Consider the following 18,160-nt stretch of genomic DNA (forward strand, 5'->3'; position numbering starts at 1 on the left):
ACTATGTGCTTATATGATTCTTTAAAATATTTGAAACTTTTTTTAGATGGCACCCTTGTGAAATCTGTATATTCATCACATAAACTTTGGGTAACATCAGTAGCTTGGTCACCTGTTGCTGAGCACCAGTTTGTCTCAGGATCAATGGACTGTTTAACAAAACTGTGGGATATTAGAAGGTTTGTGTATTTTATTTAATACTGTATTTATTTTATATGGCAAGAAAGACTTAATAGTTTTCTGCAATGCCCTATCAAATATATTCTTTTATGATATTGTAACTAGACTTATATTTTTAAATTTTACTCGTTTATAAAACTTTTCATGGATAATTTAGCATATATTTGATATCATGTAACTTGAGAATCACTCAGTAATATATATATATTATTTATAAAAAATTTTTAACAGAGCCATGTTTCTGAATTATATCTAAATAATTGTGAATTCTCCAAACATTCCAAAATAAAAGTTGAAAGAAAGTGCAAACTAAGAATAGTTAATTAAAATAATCAAAGCACTATCAAATTGTCAATCAGTGCTGTCATATATGTATATATATGTAATGATATTTTAAAATCATTAAATTAAATTTTAATCATATTCCTTAATAATGTGTTGGTGATTCTCTTATCTATATTGCATCCCTGTTCCTATTTTATATACTGCAACCCTGCTCCTTTCTTTCTTATAAATTAAATTAACCTCTTGGCACCTGCCAAATTTCCAAACTCATAAATCTGTCATATTACATAAAGTACTTATAGAACACTTCTGATGAGAAAATAGTGTCACCTCGTGATCTCAATTAATACTGCTGATTGGATGAACACCATGATGCTCACTTATCTATAAATAGGGCTTCTCCTCAATGTACAGGAGGAATGCTTGGGAGATGGATGCTAAAATAAATGTATCACTTTATATTTGAAATTTTTTCTCATTTCTGTTGCCCCAATTGCACAACACCAATAATGTATGAGAATCTACATTACATATATATATATATAGGGAGAGAGAGAGAGAGAGCTTGATATTTATTTTTTTTAATTAATTGTAATTGCTATGTAAAGAAAATCAATAGACTTAGACTGAAAAACAAAGTAAACAGAAGCAAAACTAAGGAAAATATTTGAAAAAAAAAAAAAAAAAAAAAGGAGAGATTTTAAACTAAATAATAATGGTAAGCTACCTAATATAAAGATATTTAACATCATTTTCCATGTACTACGAACTTAATTCTGGAAGTAAATGCAAAAATAATATATATGTATATAGTTTATTTTTGGAAACAGCAAAGCTACTGTGGTGAAAGTGACACTCTTTGCGCATCCGTGGACAAAATGGAGAGAAACGAATTTCAAGTGTTGATCAAACATTGCTATTTAATGGTCAAAAATACTATCCAAGCTCAGCAATGGCATGAAAAATGTTATCCAGACTCCGCTCCATCAAAAACAACCATTTGCCATTGGTAGTATGCTGATTTCAAACACAGTCGCACGGAACCAAATGATGTGGCATGCTCGAGTAGGCAAAATGAAGCAATCATTCTGGAAAATGTGAAACGAGTGTTGAAAATTGTGATGAATGACCGCAAAGTGAAAGTTTGTGAGATTGCTGAGATGGTAAATATATCAAGTGGAAGTGTATGTACGATTTTACATGAAAAGTTAGGCATGAAAAAAGTGTTTTTCAAATGGTGCCACGTGTGCTCGCAATGGAACAAAAGCAACAACGAGTCCACAATTCACAGAGCTGTTAGTTACCATTTACTCACAATAAACAGGATTTCTTGCGTTGGTATGTGACAATGAACGAAACATGGATCCATTATTTCACTCCGGAGTCGAAGCGACAGTTGGCTGAGTGGCATGCAGCCAGTGAAAGCCATCCGAAGTGTCCAAAAATGTAACAGTCAGCTGGCAAAGTCATGGCATCAGTGTTTTGGGATGCACAAGATATGATTTACATCGACTAACCTTGAAAATGGAAAATCTATCAATAGTGCCTATTACAGTGAGTTTTTGGTGCATCTGAAGGACGAAATCGCAAAAAACTGACGGCACATGAAGAAGAAAAAAATGATCTTCCGTCAAGATAATGCCTCGTGCCACAAGTCAAGGCAAATACTGCTTACATTGAACAAGTTGGGCTTCACTCTGCTTCCCCACCCACCATACTCCCCAGATTTAGCCCCCAGCGACTACTGGCTGTTTGCTGATCTCAAAAAGATTCTGTAGGGATAAAGATTTGGCTTGAGTGAGGAAGTCATCGCTGCCACTGAAGCTTATTTTGTGGACAAGGACAAATGGTTTTACAAGCATGGTATCGAAAAGTTAGAAAAGCGCTGGAATTATTGCATAGCTCTTGATGGTGATTATGTTGATGAATAAATGTAAATTTTGTGAAATGGATGTTGTTTTCTTAGTTAGTCCTGGGACTTATTGAACGATGTGTTAGGTAAACAATTAGAACCCAGTTCTTCCAATAAAAAAATTCAATCAATAAAATCTTGAGTTACACACATAATTAAAGAAAAATGAAGTAACAATCCCTTATTAGATTTACTTCAAATCTAAATAAATCATCACCAGCACTTCACTTATTTCAATAAAAAGAAACTGTGAGCATATTTTGTGAAATCCATATTTATAAAACTGGATATTAAAAAAGGAATTTTAAGTTCAAAAGTTTTGCAATTTCTACATTTCTGTCTGAGATATATGTATTTATATCAAAGCCTGCATGGATTTTGTATATTGAATTATTTTAGTTTGGTAAATTTTTGATTTTCTACTGTATTATGAACTTTTAAAAAATGTTATTTATACTGAAAAATCGCGTATAATTGTAAATATAATTCATTTAATTAGTAATTAAGCTACAATAATTATTTCCTAATAAATTAGCTGACAGATTGCTTAAATGTGAATATTTTGTAAGCCAGCTTTTAGTATTTATGTGCATTTATTTTGTATTAAAGCCTTTTGTTATCGTATAATCATGTATCTTGCTTATTTGAATAAGTAGTGTTTAATTATCAAAACAAAATAGTGAAGAAATTTTTTTAACTTTTAGCCCTAAAGCTCCTTTGTTCGATATATCAGGACACGAAGACAAAATATTCGCAGTTGACTGGTCTGTGAAAGATTATATCGTCAGTGGAGGTGCTGATAATTACATCAAACTATATAAATTTAAGGTACGAAAAGTATATATTCTTGAATAGATCTGTATTCATTTTCTTTTAAATATCTTTATATCAGTTATAATGCTGAATTTAATTGTGTGTTGTTTGAGATGTTCACATATCTCAGATATCAATAGGCAGATACTGACAAGTGATTAAGCTAGTCATTCTTTAAAGATGAACATGCGAACTGCTTTCATAAAACAGCAATAATCATTTACTGTTTTTATTATTTCCACTTATGTTGATGCTGTTGTGAAAATGGGTGCCCGGTTAAAAACCTATCCCAGTAGAACAGCATTTTTTCATTTTCCAAATGTTGACGAACATAGTTCTGGAAAAGTAACGTGCAAGCCCAAGGGTAACGTGAACAAGTGAGTCGATGTTGTTGACGAGAGTTCTAAAAATAAGCACCAAGTAGGCAAGCGAGATTACTTTCGGTAGCTAGCTAAAGCTGAGTGCGTAGCTGGGTAGAGAGCTTAGGAAGAGCAGCATACCTGGCGCCATCTATTGACCATTCCAGGAGATCTTAAATCTGGGGATGAGTCGGAGAAGTCTTGGGCCAAGGAGGAGGAAGGTGATAGGTGGGCATTAATTGGTTGCTTTGTTTTCACTTGTCTATTGCACCACCTGATGGTAATTCTTCAGTTCAACAGTATATAAAATGGAAAGTGACAAGAAATCCTGGAATCATGAAACTAGTTTATCGGCCAAGACTTCTTTTCCCTCTCTGCAGCAGATTCCTTTTTCGGCAAAAAGTCTGACAGAGATAGAAAAATGGGTGGTATGTATAAAAAGGTTGCTGACCCTTGAGTATGTGTATATTTCAATTTTGTGACCAACATGTAAATGCTGTTGTTATTAATGAGTTGGTTGCAACAAAATTTGAAATTTGTTAGGCTACCTTGATTATTAAATACTGTGTCTCAGGGTTCGTAGCAGTCCTTACAAGTGCTTATAAGACCTTATATTTGAAAATAAAATATAAAGGCTCTTATAGGTGCTTACTTTTTCTTTAAAGCCCTTATTTTTTGTTTTTAGTGCTTATTTTTTGCTTTTACTGCTTTTTTTTTTTTTTTTTTTTTTATCCTTTTTTTTTTAAATGAATGCACATTTTCCCCCGTACCAAAGCCAAAACTAAATAAACAACTTTTCTTCCTTATGTGCAACATCAGATGGTGAATCATACTCCCGGAAATTGCTTTTCCCCCCTTTCTCTGCATTAACCTAACCTATGGTGCTCGCAAGAGTACAGACAGGTGCATGTCGTTCTATTGGTCAAAGAATTGCGAAAACGGTAGAAAATTCGGTATTCATTTCCTCCCATCCAAATACTACACACGTTTGAATTTCTATCAAGATTTTAATAATTTGCATTCTCATTCCGCGTGGTCAGTTCATATTCGTGTTTATTATGATCGTTATGCTTATATTATGAGTATATGCATGAATATTTATAACAATATAGTTGTAGTAACTGGTGAAGTATAGATAAACTTCCAAAAAATGGGTGTGTTTTTACACAGATTAGCTTTCTAAGGAATAATATTCGGAATGGCTTAAATAAAAAAAAAAGTAATCGAATAGTTAAAATAATTTTTTGGGGGGGCAATACATTGTACAGTATAGAGGTTGGGAGGTTCTCCCCTTTCTCTCTCTAATATTGAAGCATCGGAAATTTTTTTTTTTTGTCACTGTCCAATCCGGATTGAATAGGACTAAAAGTTTTTGCGGTCTACCCAACCTAAGTGAAGATTGATTCTATTCCGGAAATTTAACGCAGTCTGTTGAAAATTAGAATCAGAAACACCCCAGATTAGTAAGTCTCTTTTTCTTTATTTAGTTCTTTATTCTCCGAATGCCGGCAGCTGTTGATTCCGATTGCGTAATATCACATGTGGAAGATTACGCCGCACGTATTTTGCAATAACATTTGCGTTATTTTGCAGAGATAATTAATTTTGATGTTCAGTCTGAGATTTGTTTATGAACACTTAAAAGAGTTTTTACTGTGCTTTTTAAGCAGAATATTTCTCAGTTCCATTGGTCTATTTTTATGTGATGCACATATCGAAATGTCAAAATCATTTATTTAGCCGAGAAATCTAAAGAACGGCTACAATCTCCCCCACTCCTCTTTTTCCAGTTACTACCCGGAATATTCAGCAATTTCCGAGTATGCGGGTTAGTTAAGCTAAAAAGTGTTAAAGGATGACTACATGAAGCAATTTCCCGTCTTCAGATTTCCGAAATGTGCCTCTTTTTTACTTAAATTACTTTGCTTGGAATATATGTTAAGGGCAAACTGTTATGCAATGAAAATTTAGAAAATGTTCAGAATTTTGATTTAAGTTAAATTATTTAAATATTAATATGAGTGGAAAAATAAATTGTATTTATTATTAGGTGCCAAACAAATACAGTTAAAATGGCTTATTATTATTTATTTTCTATATTTTGAACTGAAATTTCATCATTAAATCTGGTAATATAGTTTTGTTCTGTATAGTTTTTTTTTTCCTCTCATTGTAACTAATTCTGTAAATTGAACTGTCATTTAAAATAAAAAAAAAAAAAAAAAAGTTAATTGTTTTCCATGGTTGAGGTAATGCTCATTCTCTTAATAAATATTGCATTGCTCATATTTTAAATTACAAGTCTAATTTTTCTTTTAAGGTTATGCAGTTGTATATAATGTAATTAGACAGGTGCTTATTTTTTCCTTAAACTGTGCTTGAAAAGTGCTTATAGGTGCTTATTTTTTTAACTAAAATGTGGGTATGAACCCTTTGTGTTAATAATAAATAGAAAGATAATGCAGTATACATTTCTGAGATTCATTTTATATCCAGGTTATATGCATTTTCATTATCATTAAGAATTCATATTTAAAATTTGCTTAAAATGTCATGGGTTTAAAATTTTTATTTATGTTTTCCGTCCAAGAATGAACACTATGTTTATCACTTGAAGAAATAGATAACATTAGCTGTATTCATATGATGAAAAGCCCGCCAGCAGCTGAGCGGTAAAGTTACTGAACACTGGCAGTTAGGTTCAAATCTCATGAGCTAACTGTATAGGCGTTTTCAAGGTTTTTCTCTTGTGTCTAACCTGTACATGAGCCAGATTTCTTTAGAAAGTCCTCCATGAAGGCATATAGCCTTCATGGCTTTTAGGCATATAGCCCTCAATGCTTTGCTGTAATCACATAATCCAAACCATATGATGTTAAAATTTCTGTTATCTGAGATTTTCTTAATCATCTTTTATAAGATCTTGTATATTGTTGCGTTTTTCTTTTCCGACGCCAGTTGTTGCATTATTTTCTTCACAGGTTCGTTCAGATTTGGAATGAATAATGACAACACTTCTTGATGAAGTGTCGAAACATACTTTATTTACCAATATTAATCATGACAGCTCCAAAACACTTTTACAATCGTCGAATCTCTACTATAAACACACTGGAACAATCAGCGACACAGCTTTCACACTGTCAGGCAATAATGGTGGAGACAGCTTTATTGCAAATCACCAGAGTACAACTCCCGACTCTGCTTGGTCGTTATCAGAACTCCACGCTATAACTTGTGATGCACTCAACGACACACAGAGCACAGCTTCCGACTCTTCGGTTCAGTTGTTTCCAGAGCTCAACACACTCTTTCGACGATACACTAAGAGACTCTTTCGATGCACTTGGCACTCGCTGGCCAGCTGTCAACTTGATCGTCTGCACAGGGATTGACTCACTAGACGAGACATCTCCGCGGACCAGCAGGATTTATATAGCTTTTGGCTGGTTTTCGAGAACATTCTGGGCTAAACTGGTAAGAATTCATTCCAGAAGGTTCTCCATCTGTCCATGGTATATTGCCAATTTTGTCGCCAAGTGAGCAATTTCTCGCCAAATGTAGCAACTTTGCCTTCCTTGCTATTTTATGGAAACCCTAAAACTGCTTTGCTGGGAAGCTGTCTTACCACGCCTGTACATTACGTAACAATATAATAATATTCCCTAGTTTACCCTCAAAATAGTTGTCAATATTTTTTTTATCAGCTGGATCAAAATAATGTTAGGTTGTCATATAAGTTTTTTTCTCAACTAAAGTACATCTTGTTGAAGCAATTAGTATTTTGTTATCAATCACATGATTAGTAGAGGTATTTGATATGAATCCTAAGAAAGATTATGCAGCAACAAAGAAATTAAAAAGTTAAGTTTTTACACAGTATGTGTGGGAATTTACTTGATTTAACTTTGTGTTATGATGAGATGGTGAAGTCGAATTATATTTAAAAGCATTTGTACTTTACTCTTAAAAAATATTAGACTAAAGTGTTATTGATTGCTAATCATTTCATCCTTCCCTTTTTAATAAGCTTTAGGAGTTTATGAAAAATTCTTAATACTTGTTCTTATCCTTCTGTATCACAGGGGACTTTGAAATCCTTGATTATGTAATTCCAGATGCTTTGTTCTACAGATTGTTTTACAGAATTTCAGTGTATAAATTCTTCCTTATTTGCTAGTAAAGACAAAAAGAAGTTTTAAAGATCTTAGAGATCCTCACATGGATGCTTCTGTGATATGAATTATTGTTTTTGTATATGTTACAGTAAATGTGATTATTCCAGTGATTATATATAATAACCGGTAATTATGCATAATCACAACTAAATTTGGTAAATATGATAATTTTTTGTTTAACTTTTAAAAATTTATCATAATTACCGGTTTGTTTGCATAATTCCTAACTTGTAATGGTAAATGTGATAAAAGTCCTTAACTTTTATTTAATGAAAATTTGTTCAGTTTGCACAACTGCTTGGCTTCTATGAACACATGACAATCACATGATATTAGTAGTAGTTCTCATTTCATTGCATCTAGACATTTTTTCACTACCCTCACGTAGTTTACAAAATATTGAATAATGGCTGGTATGCTTGAGTGTTTTAATTCCAAATTAGTTAATACACTGGTGAAATAAATTAAGAGAATTTGCATATTTAATCAAATTGCACAAAAAGAACTAAACTGAAGGGAAAACCATTACTTCTAGATAAAAATGCAAATCTTGTAGGGCAAATATGTAAGCGTACACGTGTGTGTAGGCGGAGCCAGCAGAAAAAAAGGCTTTATAAGCGCATGGAGGGTAAGACAAATTGCGTTCGCTAGCACACCTCGGCAAATTTCATAATGTTATCTTGTGGCAATAGGTTAAATTCATATCGGAACAGTAAAAATGAGTAATCACCAACGTTTAGATGATGGAATGAGGTGGCGAATTGTGGGGAGGCTAGAGGCAGGCTAATCGCAAGTCCAGATATGCAGAGGGTTTCATTTAACGCCCAACGTCGTGTAATCTATGGAAACAGTTCCAGGATACTGGATCCATTGAGGAAAGCCTGGGCAAAATCATCCAAGAGCCATGAGGGCCGGAGAAGATCGCTATTTGTCCATTTTAGCGAAGCATAATAGAGGGGCTTCAACTTCTCAGCTCTCTCGGGGCCTGTATGCAGCCACTGGAACCTATGTAACAAGGGTGACTGTTTCCAAGAGACTGAATAAGAGAGGGTTGTTTGCCAGAAGACCGATTGTTCGCATCTATGGACAGGAGAGTCAGATTAGCAAGGTGCAGGCAGCATAGTGATTGGAGTATGGAGCAATGGGCGACCATTCTGTTAACCCACGAGTCCCATTTTAGCCCAAACACTGTTTCTCACCGTACTTTCATATGAAGAGAGCCAGGGACCCACTACATACCCTCCAAAGTCCATGAAATCAACAATTATGGCAGTTGAGGTCTTAGAGCTGTATGTTCGCCTATTCTGGGGTGCAGTGGGCCCCAAGTTCATCTTACAGGACAATAACACAAGGCTACATAGAGCTCTTCTGGTCAACGAATTTATCGAGAGTGAGGATATTCGCTGTATGGATTGGCCATCCAGATCTCCAGACTTCAATCCTATTGAACATGTCTGGGATGCTCTGGGGAGGGCAATTGCAACTCGCAAACCCCCCTCCGAGAACCATCCACAAACTGAAAACAGCATTGCTGGAATGAGTGGGACCAATTGCCACAGGCACTGATAAACTGCCTTATTTCCAGTATGACATCACGCTGTGAGGCCTGTATGGCTGTAAGAAAGGACCACACCCCCTATTAACCCATTTCTTTTGTGTCTTCTGCAACCACTGTTTCAGATCTTCAGACTCCCATGAATGTTACACACGAATATATGTGTCTATTATAATTGCTGAATGTTTATTTTGTTTATATTATATCAACCTATGTTCACACCAAATTTTATTAAAATCCGTCCAGTAGTTCTGGAGATCATAGATCAAATATGCAAATTCTCTTAATTTATTTCACCAGTGTATTATGGATACTAAGAAGGCAAACGGTGGTTTTCTGACAAAAGAAAGATATCATGATTTGTTAAAAAAGTGAATAATAGTAAAAACGAAAGTAGTGGGAAAAAGATGGAAGATTATCGAAGACTAAAAAGGTACGATGTAATGAAAGTAGGCAATGTAGAAAAACTTATCTTTGTGAAGACAGCTCTAATGTTAGATTTTACATGTACTTTGAAGAACTTTTTACCATAATTCATGATGTACGCTTATCAGTAGGCCATGGTGGTAGAAAAAGGATGTTAAAAGAAAAGTTCAAAAACATTACTATTGAAGAAGTCATGATTTACTTAAATTTGTGTGAAAGTTGTAAAATAAATAAATAAATAAACAAAGTACCTAAGAAAGGACTTGTTGTTAAGCCAATGGTGTTTCAAGAGATGAACTCAAGATGCCAGGTGGACCTAATTGACAATAGTCGCAACCAGATAATGACTTTAAGTTTATATTTGTCTGTCAAGACCACTTGGCAAAGTTTGTAAATGTAATTCGTGGTTTCTTATGCCATAGTGTTCAAAGAAAAAATATCTTTCTAAGTAGTAACTACTAAAAAAAAACTGCTTTCTATTCTACTGGCCCAGTCAGTTATGATATTTATCATATTTACCAAATTTAGTGGTGATTATGTGTAATTACCAATTATAGTTTATTACTTTTAACGTAACATATACACTCTGTCACAAAAAAATATATGCACCCAGAAGAAAGAGAGCCCTAATCACGAAGTTCTGCAGGAATACAGTCGGGTAAGAGATATGCAAATGATATAAATTTCAATACCAATGAGACAAGGGTAAGCACATTATGTGCATATGAGATGCGCAGCTGGGAGAGTTTGAAAGCATGATTGCTCATGCCATAGGGCTAATGAAATGAATCTGGTAATGTGGATGGACAGTGTTGTGACTAGAGATGTAACCGGCAGCATTGCGAACAATTGTCGAACTTTGAGAAGAGCTGTATAGTAAACCTCAAAGAAGCAAGTTGATCGAACAGGCATATCAGCTGCCAACTCGGTTGGAGTGATGTGGTAGTTGCTTGGTATTGGTGATAGTGGATTGCGGAAGGAATAGACTATCATCGTAAAAGGTCATGGCATCCCAGGAACAGAAACGAGTGAAAGGATTCCAGGCATCTAGTAGTATCAAAGGAAACCATTTGGAGATGACTGGCTGACACTTGAATATGCTGCCAACGTCCATTAAGAGGCCTACTGCTGACACCATCACAGGCAGTTTCAATTAGATTTTTGCCGAACTCGGGCAAGCTGGAGTGTGACCGACTGGAGGCTTGAGATCTTCAGTAATGAATCCTGATTCAATTTCAGTGCTGTGATAACCAGCACACACGTGTGTGGAGGCAGCTAGGCCAGCAGTATGATTCAGCGTTTGTTGTTGAGTGGCATACGGCGATTACACAAGGTGTGGCAATGTGGGGAGTGATTTGTTAGGATACACAATTACCTCTACTCATCCTTTAAGGCACTGTGATGGCTCATAGTTATGTGGAAGAGATTTTAACGCTGGCTGTACTGCCTATGCTATCAAGTCACCCAAATGTCATTTATCAGTAAACCAAGGCTTGTCTACATACTGACTATCCAACAATCTCTTGAAGGATATGATGTATTCTTGTGGCCTGCCTGGTCACCAGACCTCCCGCCAATGGAGCACGTTTGGGACATGCTTAGAAATCAACTGCAACCGTCTTGGAATATTGGTAAATTAACTGTTCAGTTACAAAGATTATAGCATGATCTTCCACAGGAGGTCATAAGTCACCTATTTGATTTGATGCCACACCATGTTTCAGCTGATATAGCTACCAGAGGTGGTACTTACTGATTTGTAACCTTTTTCCTGCCATAACTGCTTAATGAAATGTCATTTTGTTCTGAATTTGTAATCATTCGTCTCCTCATACACTAACTTAGGAAAACAAAGTGCTCATGTCCAAAGCTGCAGGGAGCTGTTAAGCAGAATTCAGACATAAGCTGCATTCCAGGGTGTGCCATCACATTGTGGCGTTCAGGGAAATGAGAGGGCAGATCTTATGTCAAAAAAAAAAGGAGGATACAAATATTCTCCAAAGGTCTTCCAGAGACCTATCACAAGTCATGGATGCTGCTCATCTGGATGTGTACTCTGCACTTAAGAGTTTGGACTGTATTGTAAAAAAGTATTGGAGAGTTTGTTGCCTAATGACCTGTTGGTCAATTGTCAGGCATTTGATAAATAAATAAATAAATTTCCTCATACACTACAGACAGGTTAAGTTTATAATAGTAGTTCATTTTGTTCTGGGTATATATATATTTTGTGACAGAGTGTATTTACATATTTATGTAAGTTACAAACTATGTTTTTGTATTTTTTAAGTTAGAAAATGACATAAAATCTAGTACTGATGATGGTGATATATTATTATTTTTACAACACTGGTATTGTAGATTTTAAATATGTTCTATATTTTAGAATAATTTGAATTACAGCATTTTACCATTAGAGTTGTCTGTATTCTAATTCAAATAATTATTTTTGAAGCATAGGCAAATAGCATTTTTAAAAGATGTATGTAAACTTAGTTTACATGAAAAATGATTAAGAATTGTGTGGTGAACTGCTTTTATTAAAGCCTTCAAAAAAATATCATTCAAACATATTTATTAAACAAAAAAATGGTATAATTATGAACTTAGTTTCATTTAAATCTATACATGAAATGTATACTTTTATTTCATGTATGTATTTATATTTAACGTAATTAGTGTTCATATTTTGTATTTCAGGATGAAGCTGAGCAAAATGCAATGGAAAATTAAATCTTGGATTATAATATTATTTGTAAATAAATTTTAATTTTTGTGCTTCTGTGTGTTTGCTCGTTTATTCATCATTATTATTTATTTGCAAATGTAATAGTCATTTAGAGTAAAATGTAGCAATTCAGACTATAGGTTTGAAAAAATAAGTGCTTGTGGTTAAATACCTCAACCCTTAACAATAACATCTTTTATAAGGAAAGGTGAATATAATGTGCTGTGAATGCAATCAGCTGAACAGTGTTCTTGTGTATTGAGTTTTAATTGAGTCCTATACTATTCATATTTAGAATGTAAATTGATGAAAGTTACCAAATGATTTGCTCTGGATATCTTCACCTGTAAAAATTGTTACTGCCTCGAGCTGTAAAAAAAAACTTCCAAATATATGAAAGGTACACAAATCCTAATTCAGTATCTGAAATTATCAAATGTTTAGTTTAATTATTCTTTGTTTTCAAGCTGTTAATGGTAACAATTTGTAAAGCAATTTAAAATGGAATCCTAAATTTCAAAGTTTTGTTTTTGAAAACCAGAATGATGCTATTTTTATATATTTAAAATTGTGAATTTTAAGATTCCAATAATACAATCCATAAAATTAGATCATAAAAATTATGCTTATAGCATTATTGTCATGATCCAGTATTATGGCTTTCATTCTGTAAATTGTTTTGATGTTAATTTTAAGGTGTTATGAGATGAATGCATTTAAAGGCATGAGTTGTCTACGTTAGTTATTATTTATTGTTGGTTTAGTTATTATTCCTAGGGTTAGTAGTGATATCAGCATCTTGGTTAATATGATTCAGAAAAGCGACGGGAAAAAATATGTATGATGTCCATGTGTGACTGCAGCTGGCAATATTCCAAGAATATTAATTACATAATTTCTTATTTAGTAAAAGAAACACTCAAAAGAAAAGAAAGAAAAAAGGAACATCAATCATATATTTTATTTTTTTAATTGTTTCCATTCTGAACTAATAAAAAGACTTACTGTAACTCACTGCCAACTGAAATTACAAAAAATGCTACAAACATTTAAAAAAAAGATTATATTAAAAAATATGCATACTATGTGAAAAAATGAAAATAAATTGACATTTCAATTTTAAACCATTACAGATGCATTCAGTTGATCAATGTTTTAAAAAATGAGAGCAGTCAAAAACTGTCCAAGACAGGTCGTTGAGCAGTTAAATCTTTTAGTTTTCTCTGTACCGACAAATTAATAACAATATTAAAAAAAAAGCTTAAGTTCTGTTGGTGTGCTCAAGGCAATTTAATATTATTATTAACACATAAAAAAAATATTCGAGACATATCATTGGGGGCTGATAGCAAAGGTTGAACGTTGTACTGAACATAAGTATGTTGATTGGTCATTTTAATTTAAAGCATTATTTGATTCATTAGAGAATTGGGGCTTACTATTTGGCCATAAAAGATATCACTAGTTATTAAAAAAATGACGCATAAAATTAGCAGTTCAAACTATAATTCTCAATTTTTCTGTGGTGTTCGTACTAGATCTATCTATATGCTATACAAATATGTAATTTGTTAAATACATTAGGTACTCTTAAATTGGGATCACATTTGTCCACAGCTGTTTTGATAAAATTAAACAATGAGAAAATATTATCCTTCAAAATAGACAATGGAATTTAAATAATATAACTAGAAACATCAACACTTTCATAGCAATTTTATTGGAAAAATCCAAAAGTTTGTTTATGAACTTCTTATAATGCTTTAATTCAAGAAGTAATTTATGAACCACTCATGAAGTTTCTGGGAAATATTTGACCTCTAATTTTTCATTGGAAGAGAATTTGCCAATGTAAAATTAAAAATTAGGGATTAAAAAAAGCAAACTTAGATTTGCATAGATGTTTTCTGGGTTAACAGCTGTGGATTCTCCTGAAGAAAGGGACCTGTATCTGATAACTCAAAACCACTAGAATTATTGAAAAAAATCTGTGTCAAGCTAAAGTTCTTTTTTTTTTTTTTTTCTTTTTACCTAAATAAATGTTTGACTAAAATCAAACTTTCCTTTTCAGAGTGGGATGTGAATCAACTTATGTTGTTTTGTGTTAAATTATGTAATAAAATGTAATAAACAGCCATTCGTCTAAATGAGATAGTAATCATTCTTCTGCACTTCGTTCATGTTAATACTGGAATGTAAATTCAACCCTTTGACTACTAACAGGACATATATGTCCCACTAAATGTTTAAAAAAGAAATGAACTGAATGTTGGGGACCATCTTCCAGTAGTTAGAAAAATCAAAACGTCGCTGTGCTCGGTGTACACTAATGAACATAGAGAAAAGAACAAATATGAGTTGCCCAATATGTAATGTTGGATTATGCAACGAATGCTTTGCCCTGTGTATCATCACATGATGTAAATCTATTTCATATAATAAAGTTTTCTATAATAATAAGTCTGCTTATAGTACATCCATCCTACGTGTGAGACATAAGTATCTCACCATTAACTGTGGCTGGGATGTATGTGTCCCAGGCTTTGGCTTGAAAGCCATTTGTCAAAAAAATCCCAAATGCTAAATTTACCTTATTTATGACATATTTTGTTCAATTGGATAGAAAACATGGTAACATTTTTTTAATTCGTAGTCAAAGGATTAATATTATTAACCTCTTAATGCACTCAACCGAGTTAATTCGGGTACATCGATTGAAATTATTTCCACACCCGAGTAAATGCGTTCAAGAATTTTTTTTCCAGAAATGAATGTAACAGAATATATACACTATAGTTTTGAATTAATCATTTTTAAAAAATGTAAGAAAAAGGGCCATTTTATGAATTTTTATTGGTGGATTCTGATTAAAGAAGGAAAATCCATTCAATTAAATACCAGCTCCAGAATCTACAGTAAGAGCAACCGAAAAATAAAGAATTCCCGCAGCTGTGGGAAATGGCAATCTTTAAAATGAAATAAAATTCGTAAGCATCAGGGTATTGTTGGAGAGATGGAAGTTATAGTGTGAAAATCAAGTAAGAGGGGAAAGCTTATCAAAACATTGTATTGCAGAATTAAACTGATTTTTGAGATGTTAAAAGAAGCTGGAGAGGAGAATGAAGCTGAAAATTTTGTAACTAGCAGCAGACGGTTCGACTGGTTTATTGGCACACCTTTCCAAAAAGGAGGTAAATTTAAGATAAAGATTATGTGTCTCTTTTTCATGAAACACTAAATGTTATGATAGAGAAGGATGGCAAAGCAGCCAAACCACATTTAATGTGCACGAGATCACTCTATTCTGGGAAAAGATGTGAAGAAGAAAATCTTTCCAGGCTTTAAGGATTCAAAGATCGATTGACACTGCGATGTAAGTGGCATTACTGTAAAAATTCAAAAAGTTAGTATAAAGCTAACTTTCCAGTCAAATTTTAAAGCTTGGGTGGCAGCTTCTGTCTTGTCTCTCTCTTCTTACTCCACAGCTTCAGTTTGTGAGGACTTGCTTCCCCATCATTTTATGCTCTAAGTCGAATGTTATTTCCATTTTCAAAATGGTACTTCTGAATGATAAGGCATCCGTTATCCTTCTGCCGCTTTAATTGATTTTGAATCAGCATAAAAGTGTATATATATATATATATATATTTAGCCCAAAGTGGCAATTTGCCCTGTAGGACTATCAATTTCGTTTTAGCATTTTGTATTCATTCACAATAAATGTTGGTTCACTTTTCGAATTATTGCCACCAAATATCGCCCTGTATAATATTTAAAGAAATTAAATAATGAAGAACCTGCGTAAATGTATGTATGTTTATCGCATTGCCATGAAATGACGGTAGCTAGAACCATCAAATTTTGAATAACGTACGTTTCCACTGTCTATGGGCATCTGAAAGGCCAAATCTGGAATTTCTTTTATTACCTATTTCATATTTTTGTAAAACTTTAACGAATTTTCGATTAACAAACTCGACGATTTCAAAGCGAGCATTAGCAACAGTGTACGGATGGGAAACATTTTTATCCCCAGCGCGCGAGACTGTGTATCAGAAATTCTAAAGATATGCTCGTTTAAAAATTATTTTGCGATATTGCTATTGAACTGAATTTTATGGTTTAAGGGCAAAGAACATGATATGTAATAAATAAAGGTAGCACACAAAATGTTAAAAAAAAACACCCCCCTTAGACCTAATTTAAAATCTGAATCCTTTCAGATTTTTCAGTCCAAAGGGGCTTTGTTCCTGAAGGACTGTTGCTTTCGTTTTGCGTTGGTTCACTATAAATGCCCGTTTCACTTTTCAAACTGTTGTGACCAAAGGTTCAAGTCCTGCATTATATTTGAAGAAATTAAATAATGAAAAATCTGCATAAATGTATGTATATTTCTCGTATTGTGATAAAACAATGGTACATAGAACCATTAAATTTTGAATAACGTAATCCTACTGCAAATATCGGCATGTGGAAGCCCAAATTTGGAATTTGTTTTCGTATCGATTTCATATTTTGTAAAACTTTAACGAATTTTTGATTAACAAACTCAAGGATTTCAAAGCGGGCAAAGCAACATTGTAGAGAAAAAAACATTTTCATCTCCAGCGCGCGAGACTGAAAATTATCTGTTTAAAATATTATTATTTACTGAAAATTATCTGTATCGGAAATTCTAAAGATAGGCTCATTTTAAAATTATTTTACGACATTGCTTTTGAACTGAATTTTATGGGTTAAGTGTGAAGAACGTGATATTTAATAAATAAAGGTAACAGATAAAATGTTAAAAAAATGCTCCTTCGGACGTAATTTAAAATCTAAAACCATTCAGTTTTTTTTTTTTTTTTTTTTTTTTTGTTCCAGTATAACCAGCAGCTCGCTTCAGCCGATGGGCCAAAAAGTTATCCAAACATTAAAGGCGATTACTCGAGATATTCGTTTGGCACTCTACATCTGTATAACTCTATAAGGCAAAACAATCAGCTGCCTGTTAAAGGCATTTGGACACCATTCAGTGTTTTAGATGCCGTAATGAATAAGTTGGTTTTTTTTTTTTTTTTTTTTTTTTTAAATGAAATCCAAAAAAAACTTTAAAATTGTGTAGGAATGAAAATTTCTTCATTCTTTTTAAATAGCAAGATGAGAACTTCAGAAACTGATCAAGTCATTCATGCGCTAGAAAAACTAATTCCTTTATTACCAAAATTTTTTCTTCGTGGAATATACTAATTCCCGTTAATTTGAATATAATACTTTTAAATTCATAGTTCTAGAAAAATATCAGCTTCATTTCGCGAATAAAATTCTTCATATAACTCCACGTCTAACTCTGCGTGAATTAAATCTATCAACCTCGATTTATGATTTAGTGACAATTCTAAATAATATAAGAATACGTAGCTTTCTTAAGTAGTAGAAATTATCTAAAACTACTATCCTGACGGTTTTGCTAAAATATACACTGGTGTGCAAAAATTAAGGACGAGGCGGTTTTTTCAATATAACTTTGTACAAAAGCTTTCCAAATCAACACATTTAATACCGTAAGATCCCCAATACGTAAGGACATGAGTAATGTAAGCAACACTTACTAAAAGAGAAATCAGAGGGATAAAAAGAAGCTCTATTGAAAAAGTAGCATGGAGCGCAATGCGACTGAAGGCCGAAACATCCCTGTGATGGGTGTCCAGCAAGAAACATCCGGTCTTTAATAGGAGATAT

At 33.3% G+C, this 18,160-nt stretch overlaps 1 protein-coding gene and 1 long non-coding RNA gene across 3 annotated transcripts in view; one reads left to right on the top strand and one right to left on the bottom strand.

The window, feature by feature from the left end:
• The window catches only part of LOC118181508 (ribosome biogenesis protein WDR12 homolog), a 46,914-nt gene extending 34,426 nt beyond the window's left edge, over positions 1–12,488 (top strand). The window contains exons 11-13 of one of the 2 annotated variants that reach the window (XM_035350665.2): positions 47–179; positions 3,082–3,205; positions 7,635–12,488. In XM_035350665.2, coding sequence (XP_035206556.1) covers positions 47–179; positions 3,082–3,205; positions 7,635–7,661 — 284 coding nt within the window. In that variant the 3' untranslated portion in view covers positions 7,662–12,488. The remainder of the gene's footprint in view (positions 1–46; positions 180–3,081; positions 3,206–7,634) is intronic. The other variant, XM_085827198.1, reaches the window with a different exon arrangement.
• LOC118181509 (uncharacterized) overlaps positions 1–18,160 on the bottom strand; it is a 48,710-nt gene that overhangs the window by 18,151 nt on the left and 12,399 nt on the right. The gene's annotated exons all lie outside the window — the stretch shown is intronic.

Source organism: Stegodyphus dumicola, chromosome 11, assembly GCF_044657685.1.
Source record: "Stegodyphus dumicola isolate Sdum_Otavi_A_Nest chromosome 11, ASM4465768v1".
Taxonomy (NCBI): domain Eukaryota; kingdom Metazoa; phylum Arthropoda; class Arachnida; order Araneae; family Eresidae; genus Stegodyphus; species Stegodyphus dumicola.